The 25,997-nt window shown below is 48.4% G+C and overlaps 1 protein-coding gene across 2 annotated transcripts; it reads left to right on the top strand.

The window, feature by feature from the left end:
- Nucleotides 1-5,954: 5,954 nt before the first annotated feature.
- LOC114605791 (carboxypeptidase A1-like) lies at nt 5,955-19,169 on the top strand. Of its 2 annotated transcripts, XM_028747366.2 has the most exons (11): nt 5,955-6,112; nt 7,621-7,702; nt 7,931-8,065; nt 8,803-8,901; nt 10,772-10,873; nt 11,457-11,558; nt 14,238-14,348; nt 14,474-14,564; nt 16,091-16,290; nt 17,550-17,634; nt 18,891-19,169. In XM_028747366.2, the coding sequence occupies exons 1-11, from the start codon at nt 5,985-5,987 to the stop codon at nt 19,076-19,078; spliced, it is 1,323 nt and encodes a 440-aa protein (XP_028603199.2). In that variant the 5' UTR covers nt 5,955-5,984; the 3' UTR covers nt 19,079-19,169. The 2 variants fall into 2 exon arrangements, with proteins under 2 accessions (XP_028603199.2, XP_077791495.1); XM_077935369.1 differs by lacking the exon at nt 5,955-6,112.
- Nucleotides 19,170-25,997: the final 6,828 nt, after the last annotated feature.

Genomic DNA, 25,997 nt, shown 5'->3' with positions numbered 1-25,997 from the left:
CAAAACACCCAGCGTGTCACTGTGTCCTGGCTGGAGTTGTTCTGCACAGTTGCCATAGAAGCAGTGATGAGAAAACAACCCTCCCCAGCGTCCGAGACACGTCTTTCCCTTGCGTTCCCACGCTGGTCTTCTTCTCCCAGACTGGTTCCCTTGGAAACCCAGCTGGCTGACCTTGGCAACATCCTGTCTTGCCCCTCTGCTCCGGTGGGGGCAACAGCGTCGCAAGCGTCCCGTCAATTTGTACACGTAGCAAAGACGAACTCCAGTGGAAAATCACTGCTTGGGCTCCCAGCTGGCCTTCTTCTCCTTCTTCCGGAAAAGCACTCCTTGCCAGCTCCGCCCCCTCTGAACCTCCACTTCATTCCAGCACGTACAGTGGAAAACTTTTTTTGAACGTGCCTTTGGAAAAGTCCGCCCCCCCCACCTGCTCAGCAGCACTCCTTGTGGCTAAAGCATCAGGGACAGGGGCTTCAGCCGTCTCTAGGCTTTTGTATTCCTTCTCCAGGGCTCTGGCCTTTTGCTGAAGCTTCACAGCAACTGCAGCACATTTCCAAGTGCCAATAGTCCCTTTGCCCCCCCTCTGGGGCCCACAGCCCTTCCCAGCTGTGCACCGGCTCTCACGAAGGTGGTCAGCGCCATCTTACCTTCCTGTCCTGAAGCAGCCATCTCCCGGCCCTTGCTTTCCGCCTCCAGCCTCACAAAACTCCCTGGAGCACTAGCCAAGTGGCCTCTGGCTTCCTGGCACCCAGAACAGTAGACTTCAAATCAGCAGCCAGGTTGCCCAGCTTCTTAAAGTGAGCATGGAAAGTCCTCCAAGACCTGGCAGCCTGCCATCCTCTTCCGTTCTCCCAAGGGGCCCCAAGCTGTACTTACGGACCAGTTTCAGCTCCTCTGGCTCTCCCTTCCGTGGAGAAACGTTTCCTCGGCACAGGCAAACACTTTGCGTCTTTCAGCCAGCTGCTTTTAAACTCCGCAGCTCTCCTTGCCTTTTAACACCAGGCAAAAAACTCCGCCAAACTCCTGCCGTATTTCTCTGCCTTCGACCGCAGACTTCAGACGCATTCCGGCAGCCTCTTGTGACAGTTTTACAAGCGGTAATTACCCATAACCTGTGGCGAATTGGTAATTTGGGACCCCAGCTAATTGATTTATTGGTCCTCAATTAGCTTTTATGGTAGCCCGGTCCGGCGCGCTTCCCTCAGCTGCGCACGCTCAGCTCCTTCTTCCGTGAGCTCCAGTCACACCTTAGCAGAGATAAACACAGCGGTGATAAAACTGTCACGGCCTTTCACTTAGCTTCCAAACAAACACAGAGTCCGAGGTTTGTCCATTTCAGCTCTTTATTCCAACATTTCCCCAGGGATTTCTCCTGGGCTCCTTTCCGCCATTACCGGCTACGTCTTTTTTTTTCAACGACCAGAGGGGAACAGAACAGAAACTCCTCCCAGACTCCTCCCAGCTTCTACTGCTGACGTCTGAATGTTGAGGCATCATGGGAACTTTTTAACCAGTTAAGTTCCAACCTTAACAGACAGTTCCCAAGATTCCTTGGGAGCAGGGGCGTGCTTTAAATATATTTGTTATGTACTGAGCTGAATCCTAGAACAATAGGATCCAGAATGCAGCAGTCTGATTGGTCTGCAGGAGCCACCCAATCCAGCTCCAGGTGGAAGTGAATCAGCAACCTGATTGGCCTGCAGGAGCAGCCAATCAGGCTTCTGGAGGAGGTGAACCCGCAACCTGATTGGCCTATAGGAGCAGCCCGGAATTAGCCAATCACGTGAGGCCCATTGTATAAATAATGTATATATAGCTAGACATTTTGGGGAAAAGATTCATTCATTGCTACTATAAGCTGAATAAAGAGCATGAAATTCACACTCGACTCCAAGTATATTTCAATAGGTGTGTACACAGCCACAGTTTCTAAGCAGGGTACAGTGAAGTTGCGATAGATAGAAACAAAATAGTTAACCACACCATCAGAAAGCTTTTTAAAACGCCTGTTGAAAGAAAAAGAAGCAAGTATTGCAGGTTCAACAGGGAGTGGGGCTGCTTGTCTGGTCTCAAGTGGGAGGGAGTTCCACAGAACTGGGCGCCCAGTACCGAATGAATGGCTTCTGTGCAACTGGGCTGTGGGGGATCTTTAATAGTGACCCCCCCAAAAGTCCTCAGGGATATAAGGAAGCAGACGTTTCTTAAAGTATCCTGGGCCCCAGCTGTTAAGGGACTTGTAAATTAATGCAGTGAATGCAATATTATGGGCACTGAGGTCTGCATATGGACTCAAATGCAATATTTGATTTGATTGGTAATTACATTTCTGTGCTGCCTTTCATTCAGCTGAATCACAAATAACAACAACAACAACAACAACATGATAGAACATAATGGATCGTCACAAATACAGCATAGAGAATAATTAACAAATCATCAGTGAAACAATTACACTGTAAAACATTGTTAGCAAAACTGAAGGAGGTGAGGACAGGTGCTCCACAGCTAAACCTCACAATTACAGCAAAAGTCCTATTACAGTGGCACCTCAGGTTAAGTACTTAATTTGTTCCAGAGGTCCGTACTTAACCTGAAACTGTTCTTAACCTGAAGCACCACTTTAGCTAATGGGGCCTCCCTCCGCCACCGCGCCACCATTTCTGTTCTCATCCTGAAGCAAAGTTCTTAACCTGAAGCACTATTTCTGGGTTAGCGGAGTCTGTAACCTGAAGCGTCTGTAACTGTTTGAAAACCAAGGCGCGGCTTCCAAATGGCTGCAGGAGCTTCCTGCACTCAGTCGGAATCTGCAGAAGCAGCGTCGGACTTTTTGGCTTCCGAAAAACATTTGCAAACACTCACTTTTGGGTTTGCGGCATTCGGGAGCCGATTTGTTCGGGAATCAAGGTACCGCTGTATTATGAAAGACGGGGGGCAACCCAAGCCACCAGTCTCTGCCCCCTAAAGCAGTCTGTCACTCTGCCTCGTGGCAGGACTAATATAGATGTTGCAGGATTATGGTAACTGTAGTCCAGCAGCCTCAAGAAGGCCGCAAATCCCTCACCGCTGGTCGGACCAAAAGTTCAATTCTCATGCATGATTCTGCTTTTAACAGAAGAAGAAGAAGATATTGGATTTGCTATCCCGCCTTTCACTCCCTTTAAGGAGTCTCAAAGCGGTTAACATTCTCCTTTTCCCTTCCTCCCCCACAACAAATACCCTGTGAGGTGAGTGGGGCTGAGAGACTTCAGAGAAGTGTGACTGGCCCAAGGTCACCCAGCAGCTGCATGTGGAGGAGCGGGGAAGCGAACCCGGTTCCCCAGATTACGAGACTACCGCTCTTAACCACTACACCACACTGGCTCTCAACAGCGACTAGCCAGATGCCAGAAAGCAAGGCAGGAAGGCAATCGATTCCATGGAATGGGGCTGAACTCTGGAAACTCTCGTGCTCCAGCTTTTGCACGTTCACCACACAGACTTGTGGCAAAGGGTTGCAATCGCCTTTGTCTCTAGAGCGCTGGGGGGGGGCTGCTGTTCGTCCCGGCTCTGGGCTCTGTAGGCCTCTGTATCAGCATACAAAGTCAGTGGTCTCCTGGGGTACCTTGACAACCAAGATTGAGGGTTGGCCACACACCACAGCCTTCTGGTGAGGCTCGGATGCTTGTGGACTAGCAGCTTGGATCGTCCACATTAAAAAGCCGTAGCTTTTTATAGGACGGAGATACAGCGCTAGGGAAAGTGTCGGCTGCAAAATGATTGTCTTTAAGAGAGGGTCCAAGGCAGGCTACTCAAAGGAAAATAGCTCAGGACATTTATTATTAATAATAATAATAATAATAATAATAATAATAATAATAATAATAGGTAAAGGTTAAAGGTAAAGGGACCCCTGACCATTAGGTCCAGTCGTGGCCGACTCTGGGGTTGTGGTGCTCATCTCGCTTTACTAGCTGAGGGAGCCGGCGTACAGCTTCCGGGTCATGTGGCCAGCAGGACTAAGCCGCTTCTGGCGAACCAGAGCAGCACACGGAAACGCCGTTTACCTTCCCGCCAGAGCGGGACCTATTTATCTACTTGCACTTTGACGTGCTTTCGAACTGCTAGGTTGGCAGGAGCAGGGACCGAGCAACGGGAGCTCACCCCGTCGCGGGGATTTGAACCGCCGACCTTCTGATCGGCAAGCCCAAGAGGCTCTGTGGTTTAGACCACAGTGCCACCCGCGTCCCAATGATTATTATTATTACTTTCTCTCAAAGGAGTCCAAGGTGGTATATATGATCTAATCCCGAAGGTTAACATTTCTTCTGGCACAGTGGCAAAAATAGCGTTAGCGCCTAATCTCTCTGTGTCCTTCCCTGGTTCCAGCAGCTGCCGAGTTACTCACCAGAACATGAAAAAACATAATTTGTGGAGGACATCAGATATTCACTTTGACCCAAGAGATTATTAAAATCCCAACGGAAGAAGACTGGTTTATGAAGATGATGGAATATGCTCTGAGGGCAAGACTAAATTACAGGACAAAATGAGAAAAAAGTTATTGAAGAATAGAATCACCTGGTGGGGCCTGGTCCACTGTCCCTCAGACCTTGTGGGGGGCCGGACTATATTTTGAAAAAAAATTAATGGACGAATTCCCATGCCCAACAAATAACCCAGAGATGCATTTTAAATAAAAGGACACATCATACTAATACTAATACTACTACTAATAATAATAATTTATACCCCGCCCATCTGGCTGAGCTTCCCCAGCCACTCTGGGCGGCTTCCAATCGAATGTTAAAAACAATACAGCATTAAATATTAAAAACTTCCCTGAACAGGGCTGCCTTCAGATGTCTTCTAAATGTTAGGGAGTTGTTTATTTCCTTGACATCTGATGGGAGGGCGTTCCACAGGGCGGGTGCCACCACTGAGAAGGCCCTCTGCCTGGTTCCCTGTAACCTCACTTCTCACAGGCAGGGATCCACCAGAAGGCCCTCAGAGCTGGACCTCAGTGTCCGGGCTGAACGATGGGGGTGGACATGCTGCTTCAGATATACTGGAACGAGGCCGTTTAGGGCTTTCAACATCAGCACCAACACTTTGAATTGTGCCCGGAAACGTACTGGGAGCCAATGTAGGTCTTTCAGGACCGGTGTTATGTGGTCTCAGCGGCCGCTCCCAGTCACCAGTCTGGCTGCCACATTCTGGATTAGTTGTAGTTTCTGGGTCACCTTCAAAGGTAGCCCCACATAGAGCGCATTGCAGTAGTCCAAGTGGGAGATAACTAGAGCATGCACCACTCTGGCAAGACAGTCCGCAGGCAGGTAGGGTCTCATCCTGCGTAGAGAGGTGGAACTGGGTATCATCTGCATACTGATGAACACCCAGCCCAAACCCCCTGATGATCTCTCCCAGTGGCTGCATGTAGATGTTGAAAAGCATGGGGGAGAGGACCGAGCCCTGAGGCACCCCACAAGTGAGAGCCCAGGGGCCTGAACACTCATCCCCCACCACCACTTTCTGGACACAGCACAGGATGAAAAACACGCTGATTCCTGGACTGTCCGCGGGCCGGATTTAGAAGGCGATTGGGCCAGATCCAGCCCCTGGGCCTTAGTTTACCTACCCATGATTTATATGCACCCTACACCCATCTAGGAGCACCTTCAACTACAGGTGTGTGTGTGTCTTGGGGGTTAATTTGGGTCAGAACCCCTGGCATGGATCTGAAGCCCTCTGCTCTGTTTGAGGTCTGTGGGGCGGATGATTCAACAACCCTTTCTCATTGCACGAAAGCTTGGCAGAGACGAAAGGAAACTTTGCGGGTCCCCAACCTCCTCGCTTATCAAGGCAGCTGCCACCTTCCCCAGAACATCAATCAGGACAAGGGGTTGGTAGTGTCAGCCCTTTTCCCGAGGGAGCTGTGGGAAGGAGGGCGGCTGGCGGAAGGCTGGTCCCTGTAGCCTCTGGCCACGCTCCAGCCAGCGTTTACACTGTGGATGGCATATAAGAGGCCTTGGGGAGGCAGCCCAGTTCCTAGTGGCTATCCCGTCTTGGCCAAAATGAGGAGTCTCCTGTGGTTTGGTGCCCTCGTGGCTGTTGCGCTCGGCACCGAGACCTTTGTGGGGTACGTAGACACAAGCTCGGGGGGTCCGCGTCGTGATTTACCTAGCTCCACTTTCCATCTCCAGGTAGCAGAGAGAGAGACAGACGACAGACAGACAGACAGACAAACGAAAGAAAGAAAGAAAGAAAGAAAGAAAGAAAGAAAGAAAGAAAGAAAGAAAGAAAGAAAGAAGAAAGGAAGGAAGGAAGGAAGGAAGGAGGGAAATGGAAAAGCATGAATTCCATTTCCCTGGAAATTTTCCCTGGAAAAGCATGACTTGTTGTTTTTTTGGTGTGTGGGGTTTTTTTTTTTGGGGGGGGGGGTTATTTTTACTTGAACCAACCTGCGGCTGGTTCTGCATTTTATTTTATAGGTTTTGTTTCCCACATTTCATTTCATTTTTTGTTTCTTATGTTAACTTTTAACATTTTAATTGCCCCAAATTGTTCAAACCTACTCAAAGAATTCAATATCTTCTCAAACCAATCCTCCTATTAAGATTTTTCTAATTACAACTTGAATATCCACAAAGTCTCCTGCAGACCTTAGTCGAAACAAGCCCAGGTGTGTATTTTAGGGCACTGTTTTGTGAAGTATTCTCTGCATTTCCCCCATGCTTTTTGAAACTCTTGTCTAGTGTGGTCTCTAATCGCCTCTGTTAATCTAGCCAGTTCAATATACAGTGGTACTTCGGGTTAAGAACTTAATTCGTTCTGGAGGTCCGTTCTTAACCTGAAACTGTTCTTAACCTGAAGCACCACTTTAGCTAATGGGGCCTCCCGCTGCAGCCGCACAATTTCTGTTCTCAACCTGAAGCAAAGTTCTTAACCTGATGTACTATTTCTGGGTTAGTAGAGTCTGTAACCTGAAGCGTCTGTAACCCGAGGTACCACTGTAATATAATATAATATTATTAAAATCTTTAAAGTGCTCAGCGCCTCTAAAGGTCTTAATCCGGCCCTGCCTGTACCCTTTCGTAAGTAATAACTGAAGGAGCAGCTGTGTTGGAGGCATTTATTTGATACCTTGTGCTCTACGCCCGAAGCTTTTCTGTTTTGTAGCTTGATGTGAAATTCTTTTTGCATCTACTGAAGAAAGCAGCACTACAGTGGCACCTAGTGACGGAACACAAGTATTACAGCTCTAATTTAGATCACCAACTAAAGCAGGCATGGCCAAACTTGGCCCCCCAGATGTTTTGGGACTACAACTCCCATCATCCCTGACCACTGGTCCTGTTAGCTAGGGATGATGGGAGTTGTAGTCCCAAAACATCTGGAGGGCCAACTTTGGCTATGCTTGAACTAACGCATGTATATTGGGCATTGGGGAGGTGGGGCGTGGGGACACACATTCCTCTGTCCCATTCTACCAACGCTGCCTGCTTAGACAACCAGCAAGCACAGAAGCCCGTGGGGGAAATTCAGCTAGCCAGCCACAGAATGACCACCACGTTTATCCTTCACGAAAGCCCCTTGTCAAGTGTGCTATTTGATGGCGGCAAAGGCTCACATACCTTGTCTCTGCAGTCACCAGGTGCTGAGGATCTTTGCTGCAGATGAATTCCAGGTGGAGAAGGTGAAGGAGCTGGAAGCTTTTGAACATCTTCAGGTAATGCCTTGGAGCAGAGATGCAGGTGGGGTTGTTTATCTCTGTTCAATGTAACACCCCGTCATGGACCGGGTGTTACTAATCTAGATGGAACAATGGTCTGACTCAATATAAGGCAGCTCCCCAGGTTCCACAGCCAGCAAGGCAATTCTTACATTATTGCACCACAGGAGAGATGACAAAACACACGCCATACACATATATTAAACTAATACCTTTCTTCTCCAGCTGGATTTCTGGCGCCACCCAGTTCACTCCGAGTTCCCCATAGACGTGCGTGTCCCATTCGAGAGCCTCCAAGGAGTCAAGGTGTTCCTGGAATCCAATGGCATCCGTTATTCCATCATGATCCAGGACCTTCAGGTCAGTGACCTGCCCAGATGACAAGGGAAACGGGTGCAGGTGTGTGTGGCCTGCAAAGCAAGGCCTGGCCCAGTTCTGTCCTTCAAGACCTCACTTCTACCACCGTCTAATGGTAGGGTTGACCCTGCTGAATAAACCTGTGTGTTGTCAGCCCTGAGACCTGACATCAGGGCCAGCTGCTGGTTCTTGAGGGACCTCAGGCAGGTCTCCCCTCACAGGCACCTTTCCCTGACTGAGTCTACCTTCTCACCACCACTATCATGCTGGTGACAAACCTCTTTAACCTAGGCTGTGTACACAGTACAATGAATCCTGAGTACAATAGTTTATCTATCACCAGCAACCCTTAACAAACTATGGTGCCTAGAATTTTTTGAGGGGGGAAATGTGTCTCAGGTGTGCTTTAAAAGTATGATGTGTATGCTGTCCAAATCATTGACACCTCAGATATATGCTGTGCACACACTCCCGTTTCCACTGGGAGAGTTCAAAGGCTTTATTCATGCAAGAGCAGGAACTATTTGAAGGTTATAAGAGAGAACCACAAAATGGCTCAGCTTTTAGGGGCAGAGTTAACTTAGAGATTTCACAAGTAAGTGCGGGCTAGGTTGCTAGACAAACCATGGGCTCATGTGGTTTAAAGTAACATGTGCATTAGCTACAAACTCAAGAAAAGGGAGTGTGCTTTTCTCCAACAACCCCCACTCCTCCCTGACTCTTCCCATTGTCCCTTCCAGTCACTGGTGGATGAGGAGAAGCTTTTCATGTCCCGCCAACATTTTATGCCCCGGTCGATTGAGACATTTAACTATGCTTCTTACCACAATCTGGATGAGGTAAGTGAAATAAATGCATACTTGTTGTAACTGCAAATATCCCATTTCAGTGTGATTGTTTTGTGTGGGGAGCAAAAACATGGCTTTAGGAGAGAGGGTAAAAATATTTTCCAGCTAATGCTTTGATAGCAGAAATACCTATCACTTTTTGTTGCTGTTCTAGGTACACTTCACCTCTCCTGTTTATTGCTTCCTGAACTTGTAATCTCATTGGACGGGATGGGATGATGTCATAACTATGCTATATCAGGGCTAGGCAACCTAAGGCCTGGGGGCCAGATGTGGCCCAATCGCCTTCTCAATCCGGCCCACGGACAGTCCGGGAATCAGCGTGTTTTTACATGAGTAGAATGTGTCCTTTTATTTAAAATGCATCTCTGGGTTATTTGTGGGGGAAAGGAATTCGTTCATCCCCCCCCCCCATATAGTCCGGCCCACCACATGGCCTGAGGGACGGTGGACCAGCCCACTGCTGAAAAAGGTTGCTGACCCCTGTGCTATATAGTCAAACAGGTTTGCCAATGTGAGGACAACACTGAGGGTTAACCAAGCCACTTGAGAGCGAGGGCATTCTGGGCTCATCACTTCACCAGTCCAAGCCAATCAGAGACCACGCAGTGAATAGGATGTGTAAATAGCCAATCAGGGGTGGTTACGTCGTGACATCACCTCGGGCAAAGTCAACTGAGAGAGGAAGCGAGCGAGGGCAATGGTAGTGGATAGGTGGACATTTATGCAAGTGTTATCAAAATGTCATCAAACAAGGGGGATGCTTTTCAAGCTGCGGAGGATAGACCAGAGGGAAAGAGTGCAGAACTGGCTCACCCACCTTGAACTCATTGAAAGATATAAGTGGTATATAAATGGTAGGTAAAGGGTAAAGGGACCCCTGACCATTAGGTCCAGTCGTGGCCAACTCTGGGGTTGCGGCGCTCATCTCGCTTTATTGGCCGAGGGAGCCGGCGTACAGCTTCCAGGTCATGTGGCCAGCATGACTAAGCCGCTTCTGGCAAACCAGAGCAGCACATGGAAATGGCGTTTACCTTCCCGCCGGAGTGGTACCTACTTATCTACCTGCGCTGGTGTGCTTTCAAACTGCTAGGTTGGCAGGAGCAGGGACCGAGCAACGGGAGCTCACCCCGTTGCGGGGATTCAAAGCGCCGACCTTCTGATCGGCAAGTCCTAGGCTGTGTGGTTTAACCCACAGCGCCACCCGCATCCCTATAAATGGTATATAAATGTAATAAATAAGAAGAGATAGCAGCTGTCATCATTGGGGTGTGTGTGTGTAGTAATGGTCTCTCTACTCCACGGCACACGGTATGTGCAGGTCAGGTGATTTAGCCCACCCCGCAATTTAATTGACTAACATTGCCATGTAGAACATAATGTGTTATGTACTGAGTTGAATAGGATCTAAAAGGCAGCAGTCTGATTGGTCCTAGAACAACAGGATTCAGAATGCAGGAGTCTGATTGGTCCTAGAACAATAGGGTCCAGAATGCAGCAGTCTGATTGGTCCACAGGAGCCACCCAATCCAGCTCCAGGTGGAAGTGAATCCGCAACCTGATCGGCCTAAAGGAGAATCCCGGAATTAGCCAATCACGTGGGGCCCATTGTGTAAATAATGTATATAAAGCAGACATTTTGGGGGAACTTCCATTCCTCCTCACCACTATGGGCTGAATAAAGAGCATGAAATCCACTCTCGGCTCCGAGTATATTTCACAATGGAAAATAAACCCCCCATTTCAGGGACCCCTGGGGTCTTGACGGTTGCTTTCTTGAGGCAGAATTTCAGAGCACACACTTTTACTGAGACACACACAGACACACTTCACTCCAGCCCCCCCCCTCTCTCTCCACTAGATCTACGATTTCATGGACCTCCTGGTGGGTGAAAACCCCAAACTGGTCAGTAAAATCCAGATTGGGAAGAGTTATGAGGGCCGACCAATCAACATCTTGAAGGTAACTCATTTCTGGGGCATTTGGTCAACAAAACATTAATTTCCACTCCTGACCTTCCCACGCCACGCAGGAGGTGGAACTCCCACATCTCTAACACATACGGATATAATGTGTTAATATTTTGGCCTTTAAATATTGGGTCTCCAACATGGCACCTGTGGGCACCCCGACTTCTTCAAATACTTCCTTCTGGCATTCAATGGGACCCTTATCCCTCCTAATTTTTATGTTTTGAGGAATTGTTTTCTGGGAGGTTGGTTTTTGGGTGTGTGTCCCCCGTTGTTTCGGGAGAGTGTGTGTGCTTCAAGCACCACCAATTCTCCTTCTGTGAAATGGGCATTTTGTGGCATGCGTACCATTTCCTTAGATTTTTCAAATGTGCTCCCAGGCTCCAAAGAACTGGGAAATTGCTTTAGGGAATTATGAGGTTTAACAAAGTGCTCAGATTTATGGGCCTGGATGCTACGATGCCACTCTCAGTACCTGGCATTCATAGGGAGCTTGCAGGCCCATCAGACTTGGAGACAGCCTTGCGGAGGAGAAGGTAGGAATTCAGATTTCTCTTCCTCCTCTTTCCGCACAGTTCAGCACCGGGGGAAGCAACCGGCCAGCAATCTGGATCGACACCGGCATCCACTCCCGAGAATGGGTCACTCAAGCCAGTGGAGTCTACTTTGCAAAGAAGGTAAGGTAAAGGGACCCCTGACCATTACGCCCAGTTGTGACTGACTCTGGGGTTGCGGCGCTCATCTCGCTTTATTGGCCAAGGGAGCCGGCGTACAGCTTCCGGGTCACGTGGCCAGCAGGACTAAGCCGCTTCTGGCGAACCAGAGCAGCACACGAAAACGCCGTTTACCTTCCTGCCGGAGCGGTACCTATTTATCTACTTGCACTTTGATGTGCTTTTGAACTGCTAGGTTGGCAGGAGCAGGGACCGAGCAACAGGAGCTCACCCCGTCGTGGGGATTCGAACCGCCGACCTTCTGATCGGCAAGTCCTAGGCTCTGTGGTTTAACCCACAGCGCCACTCGCGTCCCTTGCAAAGAAGGTATTGGCTGCAATTTAGTCTCAGAGACACACATTTCATACGTAGGAGGAAGGACTCAGAGCTCCATCGGCAACCGCCAGCCAAGAATGAACCGCCCATGTTCAGAGACGCCAATGCTGTAAGGATTTCACAACTTCGTGGCTGCATATTCACCACTGAAAGCATCCCTCTCAAAGAATCATGGGAACTGTAGTCTCCCGCTTAGAGCTACAATTCCTGGCACCATCATCAACTACAGTTCCCTATATTATTGGGTGTGGGTGGGTTTTAAATGGTGTGCATGCACCCAAATGTGTCCATGTACCATGGGCACAGAACCCAACATCCTCATAATGGCGTCGTTTATTTTCTGCTAGAAGTTTTTAGTCCTCAAGGCTGCTGAGATAGACTTGGTGTGGAATCTCGGAGGGGGCACCAGGATTCTGAGAGAGAAGGAGTGCAGCGTCCATGTCTTGCATTGCCTTGGTCCCTTCCCATGGGAATCTAGAGTGAAGTTGGCTATCCAAAAGTGCAAATAAATCCTGGTTGGTTTATATTCATGCCAATCACAGGATTCAAGGCTTCCAGACCTGTTTGATCTCTGATAAATGATTAGTTGCATTTATTTATTTATTTATTTATTCATTCATTCATTCATTCATTCATTCATTCATTCATTCATTCATTCGGTTTATATCCCATTCTTCCTCCTGAAGGAGCCCAGGACAGCAACTGACATACGTAGGCAACATATAACAAAAATAGTATTATGAGTTTGTATTGAACTACTTGAACAGTTTGGTTTGATTTACTTGGATGCTGTGGTGTTTATTGATAGGATTATATTTATGGGAATGCTGATTGCTAATTTTAACGCCTTCTTATAATTCTGAGCTCCCTTGAGCTCAGTGGTGCTGTCAGAAAAGCAGAATCCAAATAATAAATCAAATCAAAGGTCTTCTGGAGAAATTGATCTCATCTGTAGTTGTGTTTTCCTTCTCCTAACCATAACAAACACATTTCTCGTCTAGAGTAGACGCTCACTACTTAGCAAACACAGACTAAATTGAAAAATATATTATTTATTATTGTTATTATAATTACCGCATTTATTACCCGCTCTTCACCAGCGGGTCCCAGGGTGGGTCGCAAGAATGTAAAATTCAGAATCAAAAACAGCCCCAGAACAGTCTCAAGAATAGGGTGGGTCCTGAAAATGCACCTGTCAGGTGTCAATGGCCAATGTGGTGTAATGGTTAGAGCACTGGCCTTGGACCTGGGTTCAAATCCTCCCACTCGGCTATGTTGCTCACTGGATGACCTTGGGCCAGTCACTGCCTGTGGCGATCACACAGGGCCCCTGGACATTTGATGGTCTATTGACCCTGTGCCGCCACTGCGATTACTTTTTCCACTGCCACCACCCCGCATCTCACGGGGACACACGGCTGTCCAGTCAGTCGTTAACAAAAACAAATAATCAAGTTTATTTTTAAATGCAGGAACAAGCTTATGGTTTCAGTTAATTTTTCTCTTGTCAGTTTCTTATTCTTAGTTCCTAACAACTCCAAACTGATTATTCCAACTACAGTGGTGCCCCGCAAGACGAATGCCTCGCAAGATGAAAAACTCGCTAGACGAAAGGGTTTTCTGTTTTTTGAGTCGTTCCACAAGACGAATTTCCCTATGGGCTTGCTTCACAAGACGAAACGTCTTGCGAGTTTGTTTCCTTTTTCTTAAAGCCGCTAAGCCGTTAATAGCCGCTAAGCCGCTAATAGCCGCTAACAGCCGTGCTTCGCAAGACGAAAAAACCGCAAGACGAATTAATTTTGTCTTGCGAGGCACCACTGTATCTATCTGACTCTACCTAACATTTCCTCTCACTCTCTCACAATACAACTCTACCAACCCACACCTAAACCTCCCTCTTCCTTCAACTCCCAAACCTCAACCGTCAACCTCAACTGACTTTCAAAACCTCCCACTCTAACTTTTATTCCCCCCCTTGCATTCCCACTGGCCAATCACATCACACCCATTTTAACCCTTTCCTTATGTCCCATCCTAGGAGGCAAACGCCACACTGCCTCTCAGCCTAACCAACCTCACAGGGCTGTTGTTGGGATTAAATGAGATGGTGGAGAACCATTTCTGCCACCTTGAGCTCCTTGGAGGAAAAAATGGTGGGTTATTAATGAACGAAAGGAAAGATGGACGGAAGGGTGGAAACGAAGAGTGTCTTTGCCTTTGTCTGAAGAAGCCAGACACACCTCTGTCTACGAATGATGACTGACTCCAAGGCTCTGTCCCTAAGCCCTTCTCTTTCATCCTGTTCAGATCCTTGATGGCTACGGCAAGGATGCTTCCCTGACCTCCATCCTGGACAACTTCGACATCTTTCTAGAAATTGTCACAAACCCAGATGGGTTTGCCTTCACCCACTCCAAGGTATTTCTTTCCCTTTCAAGCCTCTGTGTTCAGAATGAAGCTGGTAGATTGAATTACGCATTTAGCTTCAGAAGAAGCTCTGGAAGTTCTGAACTTTGTTGATGGGCCTTTCGTGGCTGTTGCAGAATCGCATGTGGAGGAAGACAAGGTCCCAGAACAGCGGGTCATCCTGCATCGGAGTGGATCCCAACAGGAATTGGGACGCAGGATTTGGAGGTAAAGGGTTTTGCTTCCCCACCCACACCACCCCGATGAGGGGCGTGAACCTTTGTGTGGTCGAGCGGAATATGATTGTCTGAAGGGATCCAATGCGCCATGGCACAGGATTTGTTGTTGTTTAGTTGTGTCCGACTCTTCGTGACCCCCTGGACCAGAGCACACCAGGCCCTCCTGTCTTCCACTGCCTCCTGCAGTTTGGTCAAACTCATGCTGGTAGCTTCGAGAACACTGTCCCACCATCTCGTCCTCTGTCGTCCCCTTCTCCTTGTGCCCTCCATCTTTCCCAACATCAGGGTCTTTTCCAGGGAGTATTCTCTTCTCATGAGGTGGCCAAAGTCTTGGAGCCTCAGCTTCAGGATCTGTCCTTCCAGTGAGCACTCAGGGCTGATTTCCTTCAGAATGGACCGGTTGGATCTTCTTGCAGTCCATGGGACTCTCAAGAGTCTCCTCCAGCACCAGAATTCAAAAGCATCCATTCTTTGGCGATCAGCCTTCTTTATGGTCCAGCTCTCACTTCCATACATCATTATGTGTGCCTAACTGGGGATGCTGATGTAGGGTGGAGCACTATCACTTGGAGGTAAAGCACACAAAGGTCATTGTTTTAATTTCAGCCTCCAGTTAAGAACACAGGAAGTGTTTGTTGGATCAGGCCAAGGGCCCATCTAGTCCAGCACCCTGTTCTAATGGAAGCCACTGAGATGCCTGCTGGAAAACCTCAAGCAGGACCCAACACCCTTGGGGATTCCCTAGTTGGTTCCTTCCACCATTCTTCTGTGTCCAACCATTCACCATAGTCAGTTTCCTGTCACCTCATTATGGCAAAATGCAAAACTTCCAGCCCCCGACTCCTAGATTGGAGCTAGAGTTCTCCAGCTTGGGTGGCCATCTGTCATGGAGGTTTCAGTTGAGATTCCGGCATTGCAGGGGGTTGGACTAGATGACCCTCAGGGTCCCTTCAAACTCTGCAGTTCTATGATTCTCTACCAAAAGTTGAAGTGTGCGTGATTGGGAGGATGCGGTGCTTTTTTCTGGGGGTACGCAGACCCCTAAACCAGAAGCTCTCAACTTGTGGGTCCCCAGATGTTGTTGCACTACAACTCCCATCATCCCTGAACTCTGGCCTTGCCAGCTAGGGGTGATGGGAGTTGTAGTTCAACAACATCTGGGGACCCACAGGTTGAGAAAGGCTGCCCTAAACATTTTGTGAATCTTTGTACTTTTCTCCATTTACTGTATTTATTTCTCCTGATTTGAACTAAAAAAAATGGTGATTTTCTTGAGTCAAAATGAGAGTACCCCTAAACATTTTTTAAGAAAAAAAGCACTTGAGGGGATGAGTGAGCCATATTGGTCTCAAACCAACATTTAACTTTATCGCGTAGACCTGCCCTTATCAATTGATGGGTTTTTAATGTCCAAACCAGCGGGTTATGGAAGGGTTGCATCACCAAAGTGCCTTATCTGAATCGTTCCTGATCTATAGCAACCAATGAAACAGTGCTTTTTTTGGTGCATTACAGAGGCTGGATCCAGCGGGAACCCTTGCACCGAGACCTACCGTGGACCCTACCCTAACTCTGAGCCCGAAGTGAAAGCCATTGTGGACTTTGTGAAGAGTCACGGCAACATCAAAGCCTTCGTCTCCATCCACAGCTACTCTCAGCTTCTCCTTTATCCTTATGGCTACACCAGCAAGAAAGCAGCTGATCAGGCAGAGCTGGTAGGACTCCATGGCTCAGTCCCCTCCCTTAGGGACGCGGTACCAGCAGTAGACCCCCAGAGGGGTCAACCTGTGCCGCTCCTGCTGAATCCCCATTTCAGCTAACTCCACACCCCGACCCAAAAGGCTCAGCCTTTGTAAGATCAAATCACTCCTCCACCTCACCACTCAGCTGGAAGGTGGGTCACTGCCCCACGTTCTCCAACGGACTTCCCCTTCCAAAAGCTGGAGAAGGAATCCCAAGCTGTCAGGGAAGCGTCTCCCATCACTGATAAAACCTCAGCTGGCCATTCTGAACTACTAAAAAGCCGTCACTTCTGACAGCAGCTGAATGAAACCCAAAGTGATGGTGACCTCTTTAGAACAAGAGGGGTAAGAAGAAAGAGAAGCACAATTAGGAGACAGCATATAAGGTGTGTTGCTTCTTGCGAAGTTCCACCAAGGCAGGAGACATACAAAGATAGGGATCCGGAGCATGAAAACATTTCCTGTAGGGAAAGAGGAGCTGGCCTAGCATAGAAAGGAAAAAACGGTGTAAGGAAAAAGTGCAGAAATTAAAATACAGTGGTACCTCGGGTTAAGAACTTAATTCGTTCCGGAGGTCCATTCTTAACCTGAGCTAATGGGTCCTCTCACTACCGCCGTGCCACCACCGCACGATTTCTGTTCTCATCCTGAAGCAAAGTTCTTAACCCGAGGTATTATTTCTGGGTTAGCAGAGTCTGTAACCTGAAGCGTCTGTAACCTGAAGTGTATGTAACCCGAGGTACCACTGTAAAGGTAAAGGGACCCCTGACCGTTAGGTCCAGTCGCAGACGACTCTGGGGTTGCGGTGCTCATCTCGCTTTATTGGCCGAGGGAGCCGGCGTACAGCTTCTGGGTCATGTGGCCAGCAGGACTAAGCCACTTCTGGCAAACCAGAGCAGCGCACGGAAACGCCCTTTACCTTCCCGCTGGAGCGGTACCTACTTATCTACTTGCACTTTGACGTGCTTTCGAACTGCTAGGTTGGCAGGAGCTGGGACCGAGCAACGGGAGCTCACCTGACCGCAGGGATTAGAACCGCCAACCTTCTGATCGGCAAGCCCTAGGCTCTGTGGTTTAGACCACAGCGCCACCCGCTGAAGGGGGTCAATTCTCTCCCCACAAGCCTGCATCTCTTAGGTCACCTTTGTTATGTAGCAGTTCTCATCGCATGCGCTTGACCTTTCTAGATCTCGCTTTTTCTTCCTCTCCTTCTGCCCCTTGTTCCCTTCCAGGACGCTCTTGCTCAGAAGGCAGTCGAGGCCCTTACTTCTCTCCATGGAACCAAATACAGATATGGCAGCATCATCACCACCATCTGTAAGTGACCAAACGTGTGAAAACAAATGTGGTCCTCCAAGCCGCCAGGAGGCAGTCAACTATTTTGAATTGAACTCTACCTTCTCTAAGAGTATAGTTTTCTATGGAGGTTGCAGTACTGGTGATGCTCCAATGCTCATCATAGAATTGGAAGGGACCCTGAGAATCATCTAGTTCAATCCCCCTGCAATGCAGGAATAGGCAGCTGTCCCTTACGGGAATCGAACCTGCAACCTTGCCGTTAGCAGCACCATGCTCTAACCCAGTGTTTCCCAACCTTGTGCCTCCAGCTGTTTTTGAACTACAACTCCCATCATCCCTGACTAGCAAGACCAGTGGCAAGGGATGATGGGAATTGTAGTCCAAAAACAGCTGGAGGCACAAGGTTGGGAAACACTGCTCTAACCAACTGAGCTATCCAGGTGATATACCATCGAACCGTTAATATGCTGTGCTACTTGAAGACTGGCAGGGCCAGTTGTAGATGCTGCAGTTGCTGAGTACGGATGGCCAGGAATCAGGACAGAACTGGTATTTACAGTACACAGTATGGTCTATTCACAAAATATGGCTTTCCTGGACATAAGTATTTTCTACAGTTTTTTTTAGGCCAAACAGCATTCATTTAGGCTACGCCTGCAAGATTCATATGTGGCTGCTCTGTACGGGTGAAAAACTAGAGATTCCTGTGTAACGCTTAATTTGCTGACATTTTGCTAGGAGAAAAGAGGTTAGAAGGAGCGTGTGGAAGGGACTTGGTTGGGGAGAGATGGATTACAGAAGACCCGAGAGAAATTCCCATCCTCTGGATAGCAGAAACATCTGACTTTCTCTGGCTTTGAAAAGCTTCTCTTAAAAGCTTCTCATCCATAATCCAGGTTTGCTTCATAACCATGAGGCCTAGAAACCCACTTGCTGTTTAGAATGTTGAACGCGCTTCTTAAGGCATCGTGCTTTTATTATTTCTGCAGTCAAATGTATTCCTAGATAAGATAGCAAACAACCCCCCGCAGCAGGTGTGTTGAACTGGGTCCAAGCCTTATGTCAGCTGAGAACTGCTTGTATGCCAAGCTGCCTATTAAAGAGGATTAACAGAGTCTACCCTTTACTTTCAACCAGAACCTCAGCAGTAATGCTGAGTTTCAAAGCATGCACAGGACGGAAATTAAACTTCTTCCAGACGGGAAGAGTAGCAAGAGTTGTATAGAAGAGATGTGATGTGGCTGTTTTTGTGTGTACCCATTTCCTTGATCTAGACCAAGCAAGTGGTGGAACCATCGACTGGACCTACGAACAAGGCATCAAGTACTCTTACACCTTTGAGCTGCGAGACACGGGCCGTTACGGGTTCATGCTCCCTGCCAGCCAAATCATCCCCACCGCTGAGGAGACATGGCTGGCTCTGATGGTCATCATGGAACACACACGAGATCACCCCTATTAGAACCAAAAGTAGGAGGCTCTCATCTCAGGAGACAACTTTGCAACCAACACACAGGAGCCTCCTTGGTAATAATAAATGCTTGGAATGAGTACAGAAGTAGCTTTTCCATTGCCTTGCTGTTGTTGTTTAGTCATTTAAAGGTAAAAGGTAAAGGTACCCCTGCCCGTACGGGCCAGTCTTGCCAGACTCTGGGGTTGTGCGCCCATCTTGCTTAAGAGGCCGGGGCCCAGCGCTGTCCGGAGACACTTCCGGGTCACGTGGCCAGCGTGACAAGCTGCATCTGGCGAGCCAGCGCAGCACACGGAACGCCGTTTACCTTCCCGCCAGTAAGCGGTCCCTATTTATCTACTTGCACCCGGGGGTGCTTTCGAACTGCTAGGTTGGCAGGCGCTGGGACCGAACGACGGGAGCGCACCCCGCCGCGGGGATTCGAACCGCCGACCATGCGATCGGCAAGCCCTAGGCGCTGAGGCTTTTACCCACAGCGCCACCCGCGTCCCTGTTTAGTCATTTAGTCGTGTCCAACTAAACACGACCCTGGACCAGAGCACGCCAGGCACTTCTGTCTTCCACTGTCTCCCGCAGTTTGGTCAAACTCATGCTGGTCTCTTTGAGAACACTGCCCAACCATCTTGTCCTCTGTTGTCCCCTAATAATAATAATAATAATAATAATAATTTATTTTTTATTTATACCCCGCCCATCTGGCTGGGCTTCCCCAGCCACTCTGGGCGGCTTCCCCAAAAAAATATTAAAATACTGTACTACATCAAACATTAAAAGCCTCCCTAAACAGGGCCGCCTTCAGATGTCTCCTAAAAGTCTGGTAGTTGTTGTTCTCTTTGACATCTGGTGGGAGGGCGTTCCACAGGGAAGGCGCCACTACCGAGAAAGCCCTCTGCCTGGTTCCCTGTAACTTGGCTTCTCGCAGTGAGGGAACTGCCAGAAGGCCCTCTGCGCTGGACCTCAGTGTCCGGGTAGAATGATGGGGGTGTAGACGCTCCTTCAGATATACTGGACCGAGGCCGTTTAGGGCTTTAAAGGTCAGCACCAACACTTTGAATTGTGCTCGGAAACGTATTGGGAGCCAATGTAGGTCTTTCAAGACCGGTGTTATGTGGTCTCGGCGGCCGCTCCCAGTCCCCAGTCCAGCTGCCGCATTCTGGATTAGTTGTAGTTTCCGGGTCACCTTCAAAGGTAGCCCCACGTAGAGCGCATTGCAGTAGTCCAAGCAGGAGATAACCAGAGCATGCACCACTCTGGTGAGGCAGTCCGCAGGCAGATAGGGTCTCAGCCTGCGTACCAGATGGAGCTGGTAAACAGCTGCCCTGGACACAGATTTGACCTGTGCCTCCATGGACAGCTGTGAGTCCAAAATGACTCCCAGGCTGCGCACCTGGTCCTTCAGGGGCACAGTTACCCCATTCAGGACCAGGGAATCCTCCACACCTGCCTGCCTCCTGTCCCCCAAAACAGTACTTCTGTCTTGTCAGGATTCAACCTCAATCTGTTAGCCGCCATCCATCCTCCAACCGCCTCCAGACACTCACACAGGACCTTCACCACCTTCACTGGTTCTGATTTAAGAGATCCAGCAGAACTAGGAAATAGCTCTCACCTTTGTCCCTAGCCCGCCGGAGATCATCAACCAGTGTGACCAAGGCAGTTTCAGTCCCATGATGAGGCCTGAATCCCGACTGGAAGGGATCCAAATGGTCCGTTTCTTCCAGGTGTGCCTTGTGCCCTCCATCTTTCCCAACATCAGGGTCTTTTCCAGGGAGTCTTCTCTTCTCATGAGGGGGCCAAAGTCTTGGAGCCTCAGCTTCAGGATCTGTCCTTCCAGTGAGCACTCAGGGCTGATTCCCTTCAGAATGGAGAGGTCTGACCTTCTTGCAGTTCATGGGACTCTCAAGAGTCTCCTCCAGCACCAGAATTCAAAAGCATCAATTCTTCGGCGATCAGCCTTCTCTCACAAATAACTGCCTTACTCTCACAAATAATCCCTTCCAATTTACACACATGCCCTGAATGCTCACTTTTCTCAATCAAAAGAATTCGAGTGATCACAGAATCGTAGAGCTGGAAGGGACCCAGAGTCATCTAGTTCAATCCCCTACAATGCAAGAATCATACCCAAGAAAGGAATGTCCTTTTGAACTTTTCCATGGAAGAGTTTCCTTGCTATTGTGCTAGCAAGGCTCTTCACTCAGAGCAGCCTTGTATAACTCCAAAGGATGTTCCACTTCAGGCTAGTGGCTCAGGAGTCCTTTACATGACCACCTGTGTGTGGTCACTGTTGGGGAAACTTGCAAATGGAGGGTGGGCGTTTCCTGTCTGCAAACACTCAACACTTAGGCACCATTTTGTTATCACCTTATGTAGAAGTGGGTGTCATTCAAAGAGGACCCCTATCCCTATTTTACCAAACACAAGGCAGGTAGCCATGTTGGTCTGACGCAGTTGAAATATACATAAAAAATTAAAATAAAAAAATTGTCCAGTAGCACCTTAGAGACCAACTAAGTTTGTTCTTGGTACAGTGGTACCTCGGGTTACAGACACTTCAGGTTACAGACGCTTCAGGCTACAGACTTTGCTAACCCAGAAATAGTACCTCAGGTTAAGAACTTTGCTTCAGGATGAGAACAGAAATTGCGCAGCGGCAGCGGGAGGCCCCATTAGCTAAAGTGGTGATTCAGGTTAAGAACAGTTTCAGGTTAAGAACGGACCTCCAGAACGAAATAAGTTCTTAACCAGAGGTACCACTGTATAAGCTTTCATGTGCATGCAAGCTTCTTCAGATCTGAAGAAGTGTGTATCTGAAGAAGTGTACATGCACACGAAAGCTTATACTAAGAACAAACTTAGTTGGTCTCTAAGGTAAGGTAAAGGTAAAGGGACCCCTGACCATTAGGTCCAGTCGTGGCTGACTCTGGGGTTGTGGCGCTCATCTCGCTTTACTGGCCGAGGGAGTTGGCGTACAGCTTCCGGGTCATGTGACCAGCATGACTAAGCCGCTTCTGGCGAACCAGAGCAGCGCACAGAAACGCCGTTTACCTTCCCACCGGAGCGGTACCTATTTATCTACTTGCACTTTGATGTGCTTTCGAACTGCTAGGTTGGCAGGAGCAGGGACCGAGCAATGGGAGCTCACCCCGTTGAGGGGATTCGAACCGCCGACCTTCTGATCGGCAAGTCCTAGGCTCTGTGGTTCAACCCACAGTGCCACCCGCGTGGTCTCTAAGGTGCTACTGGACAATTTTTAATTTTTTTATATATATTACCAAACACAAATGCATCTCAAGAGAAATTTTGGACCACATCAGCGAAACTGAGGCGGGGGGGGGGGTCTTGTCATCTGGGCAGCCCAGGACCTCCATACATACTGCCTAGGCTTGCAACCTGGGAAGGTCACTTTGGTGCTGCTAGCATAGTGGTTTGATTTCAGTCCCGGAGGCACACACTTCATTGTCTCTCGAGACAGATGCCAACAACTACAACAACTCAAATGATTTCTGCAGTTAATCTCCTGCAGTGACTGGTAGCCCATGCAAGAATCTTGTAGATATGGTGGACGGTTCTTATTTTATTGAGCCGGAAACAAAGTAAGAGGCAAAACTATACACAGAAATATCTGATCCACCCGTCATAAAAAGCAGGACTGGCCAAACCGTTTGACATAATTAACCTAATGAGCAAAATATACAAAATCCACAAAGCCAATAAGAGGATCAAAGCAATGTTGAGCCGCTCTTCTTCCAGTGCCAAGGATTAAGAGAGACTCTTCTTCAACCTGCGGGATTCAGAATGTGATTGCCTTTCTGACACACAAGATGGCATTTGGAAGTCCAGGGCCAGAAAGCTCAAGTCTTGGGGGAACGGAAACGAAACTGGGACAGAAAGACACACAAGCACCCAACACTAAAGGAACATCTGCTTGATGAAACTGAGGTTCTGATCTAATGCTCAGGGGAATCAAGTAGTTTGTTGACTAAACAGACTTTTGATGCAGTTGCACAAAATGGTATTTGGGTTTACGAAAAAAGAAAAAAAAAGTAGTACCTGCATTTCTTGTAAAAACACTTACTTGGTCTCAAACCAGTATGCCTTCCTGGGTTTCCCCAGGAGTCCTGAACATTGCACTTTGGCAAAGGTTTACTAGAAATGCTTAACTCACTTGTACCATTTCCAGAATTCCTTAGGCAGCAGGCAGTGTCCATAGGCTCCAGCTTTTTGTTTTTGTTTTAAAAAGGACTAAGAACTGCCAGCCAATAAAAAAGCAGACGGAAAGGGAAAACACTACAAAGCTCAATCGGTCTACTGTGCAAAAAAGAGACGATCACCGCAGACCAAGAGGGAGCAACACATATGCCAAGGGCAAACGTCAACCAACCATCAATCTCGCCATTTATAATAAATACATGATATTTAAATACGACTCATTTCAAATGGTCAGGAAATCACTGCCAGGCGAGGCAGGGTTCAGGATAAATATGGGGAAGAGGAAGCACAAAAGACCTCTGTGACTTGGTTGCGTAAGGCAAACAAGCTTAGCTGAAGGGCTTTGCCAACGCTGCAGACTGACCCAGACGCCAGACAGAATACTCACCCCCAATTCTTGGACCCCCACCCTATTTAATAGCAGCTGCCCTTTGACAATCAGTTTAACAAGTGCTCAATGATCGCTCAAAATGAACAAAAATCAAATGGGAGAACTGCTCAGCAAGATGTCCACAATAGCTTAAGGATATTCCAGATGACATCCAACAGCCGAGGAGTGAAGCGCTCTCATGCCTATCTTAACATCCCCCAGTCTACAGAGGAGGAGCAATTCCAGGCTACTGTTTAAGCTAAGGCAAGGAACAAGCAAAGGCAGGAAAAAACCCAGAGAGCGCCAGGTGGCTGATGAATGCCAAACTCATTAGTTGCTACGGGGGTTGGTGGTCACTTTTTGTAACCCTGCAAGGTTCGTTTCATATAAAAATAGAGCTCTTTAAACAATCTGTATAAAAAGAACAGCCCCAAAAGGCAGCTTTTCAAATTGGAGGTGAAGAAAAATGTGTGCCACATGGACCCTAGCAAGATCTTGCTTCTAAGATTTGAGATCCCTTGTACGGGGCAAAGCTAAGATGCTGTAGTGTTGCTTCCAGGGGCTTATGAATGCAGAAAGGGGTTAAAATGTCACCAGGGATACAACTAGCTTGTAGAGTTGACGGCTGCAGTCGCAACTTGAAGAGAAATAGATCCTGATGTTCCCCAAATGTTTTGGGACTTTTTGCTCCCATCAGTCCCAGCTGACTTGGCCAGTGGTGAGGGATGATGGGAGCTATGGTTCCGAAACATCTGGAGGGCACCAGGCTGGGGGAGGCTGTTCCAGGGCTATTTTATGGCAGTGCCATATGGGGAAAGTTGTAGGACGGAAACAAGGCCAAAGTGTCAAATTAGAGACAGCAGCCCTCACCTGCATGAGGAACCACACACAGCCGTATCCGTATGGGGTCAACAAATGCAACTGATGGGGCAGAGACAATTCTACAATTTAGTGCTTTAAATGGTAGGGATGGAGCGTGTCCAGGGAAGACTGTGCCTCCTAGGACATCGAATGGAATCATCCTCGTCCACGGAAAAAGCTTGTGGGATGATCTGCAGCTGGAAAACGGCATACTGGAAATCTGGGCAGATTTTCTCCTAGGAAAGGCCTGCAAAACGGGAGGCAGCTGGAATCTTGGATCTTTGCTCAAAGCGGATTGTACATTTACGGTCCCCACGTGGATTATTTCAAGGGAATCGTTCCAGCACTAACAAACCACAGTGGAACCTTCCTTCTGTAACAAGTGGGAACAGCAAAAGGGGAAGCTTTCTCTTCCTGGGAGCAACATGGGATACCATTGATTGTGGCTTCCACAGGCCCCCAGCTGGTTCACACCGTAGAAACAGAGACTACCCAGCTCCTACTCTGGGGTCAGGAGAGAGAGGAAAACAAAGGGGCTTAGGAGGAGCAGGCTGTAAGCTCCGACGCTGCTAAGCAGGATCAGAATTGCAGCAGTAAGCTGCCCATGACCTCTGGAGCGGAGATGTCCATGCCACAGACCATTGGCACCATAGCTTAGGACTGAAAGCCAAAAGATAATTGTTCCAGTTTCTATTTGACACCGACAAGAAACCAGCTTGTCTTAAGAGCCAAGGTTGGGGAACACTAGGACCTCTCTGCCTCCTGCAAGGTGAACCACAGGTGGAAGGGAGAACTGATCTGGCACTGATGCCACTCTGAGCTGTTCAGACCACAGAAGAGGTGAAGGCATTTTCTCCTGCACAGCCAGCCGACTGCGCAAACTGTAAAAGAGAACGGCTGGCAGAGAGACAGTGTGCCACCGGCCTGCTAGTCGATGTGCCATTAATCTCAGGTGTCCTAGCAAGAGAAAGGAAATGTCACAGGGGGAGGGGGGAGAGGAGAGAAAAGGGGTCAAAAGGACTCCCCTTTCTGCCAACGCAACAAGCCAAGCAAATTTGCCAGAAGCTATCTGTATGTGAAACGCTGTCCTTTTGAGGTATGAGCGGCCTCAAAACTACCGGGGGTGGAATTACACCGCTCCATTGTGATGCTCAGCTTCACCCTCAGAGGCAAACAAACGATGGAATTACGAAGTGGGACGGATACATTCTCCCTCCGCCACAACTTCTGCTACTCTCCCAAAATCAGGACGTTTTTATTGCTAAGAGATTTCATCTAGGTGATGGAATGGCTTTGCCTTCTATCCCTTGCATCTTATTTCCAGCATCTTTCACGATCTGGTCCCCAAAGTTATCCTTCAACGTTGAGGGAGGGAACTTCCCCTCTGTGCTGCCCACATATTCACAATCATAGCCTAGAACAGCCACAGCAGGAAAAACAGCCGGCCAAGGTTTATGGCTCTGAAAA

The sequence above is a fragment of the Podarcis muralis genome, chromosome 10, assembly GCF_964188315.1.
Source record: "Podarcis muralis chromosome 10, rPodMur119.hap1.1, whole genome shotgun sequence".
Lineage (NCBI taxonomy): Eukaryota > Metazoa > Chordata > Lepidosauria > Squamata > Lacertidae > Podarcis > Podarcis muralis.
The sequence above is the reverse complement of the archived record's forward strand: the minus strand, read 5'-3'. Positions and strand labels throughout refer to the sequence as shown.

What these genes read in the sequence shown, in the direction of transcription:
- LOC114605791 (XM_028747366.2), top strand. Translation starts at nt 5,985, where the DNA reads ATGGCATATAAGAGGCCTTGGGGAGGCAGCCCAGTTCCTAGTGGCTAT. An exon ending in GACCAATCAACATCTTGAAG is followed by an intron (nt 10,874 to 11,456) that starts GTAACTCATTTC and finishes CTTTCCGCACAG; the next exon opens with TTCAGCACCGGGGGAAGCAA. An exon ending in CAGCTGATCAGGCAGAGCTG is followed by an intron (nt 16,291 to 17,549) that starts GTAGGACTCCAT and finishes GTTCCCTTCCAG; the next exon opens with GACGCTCTTGCTCAGAAGGC.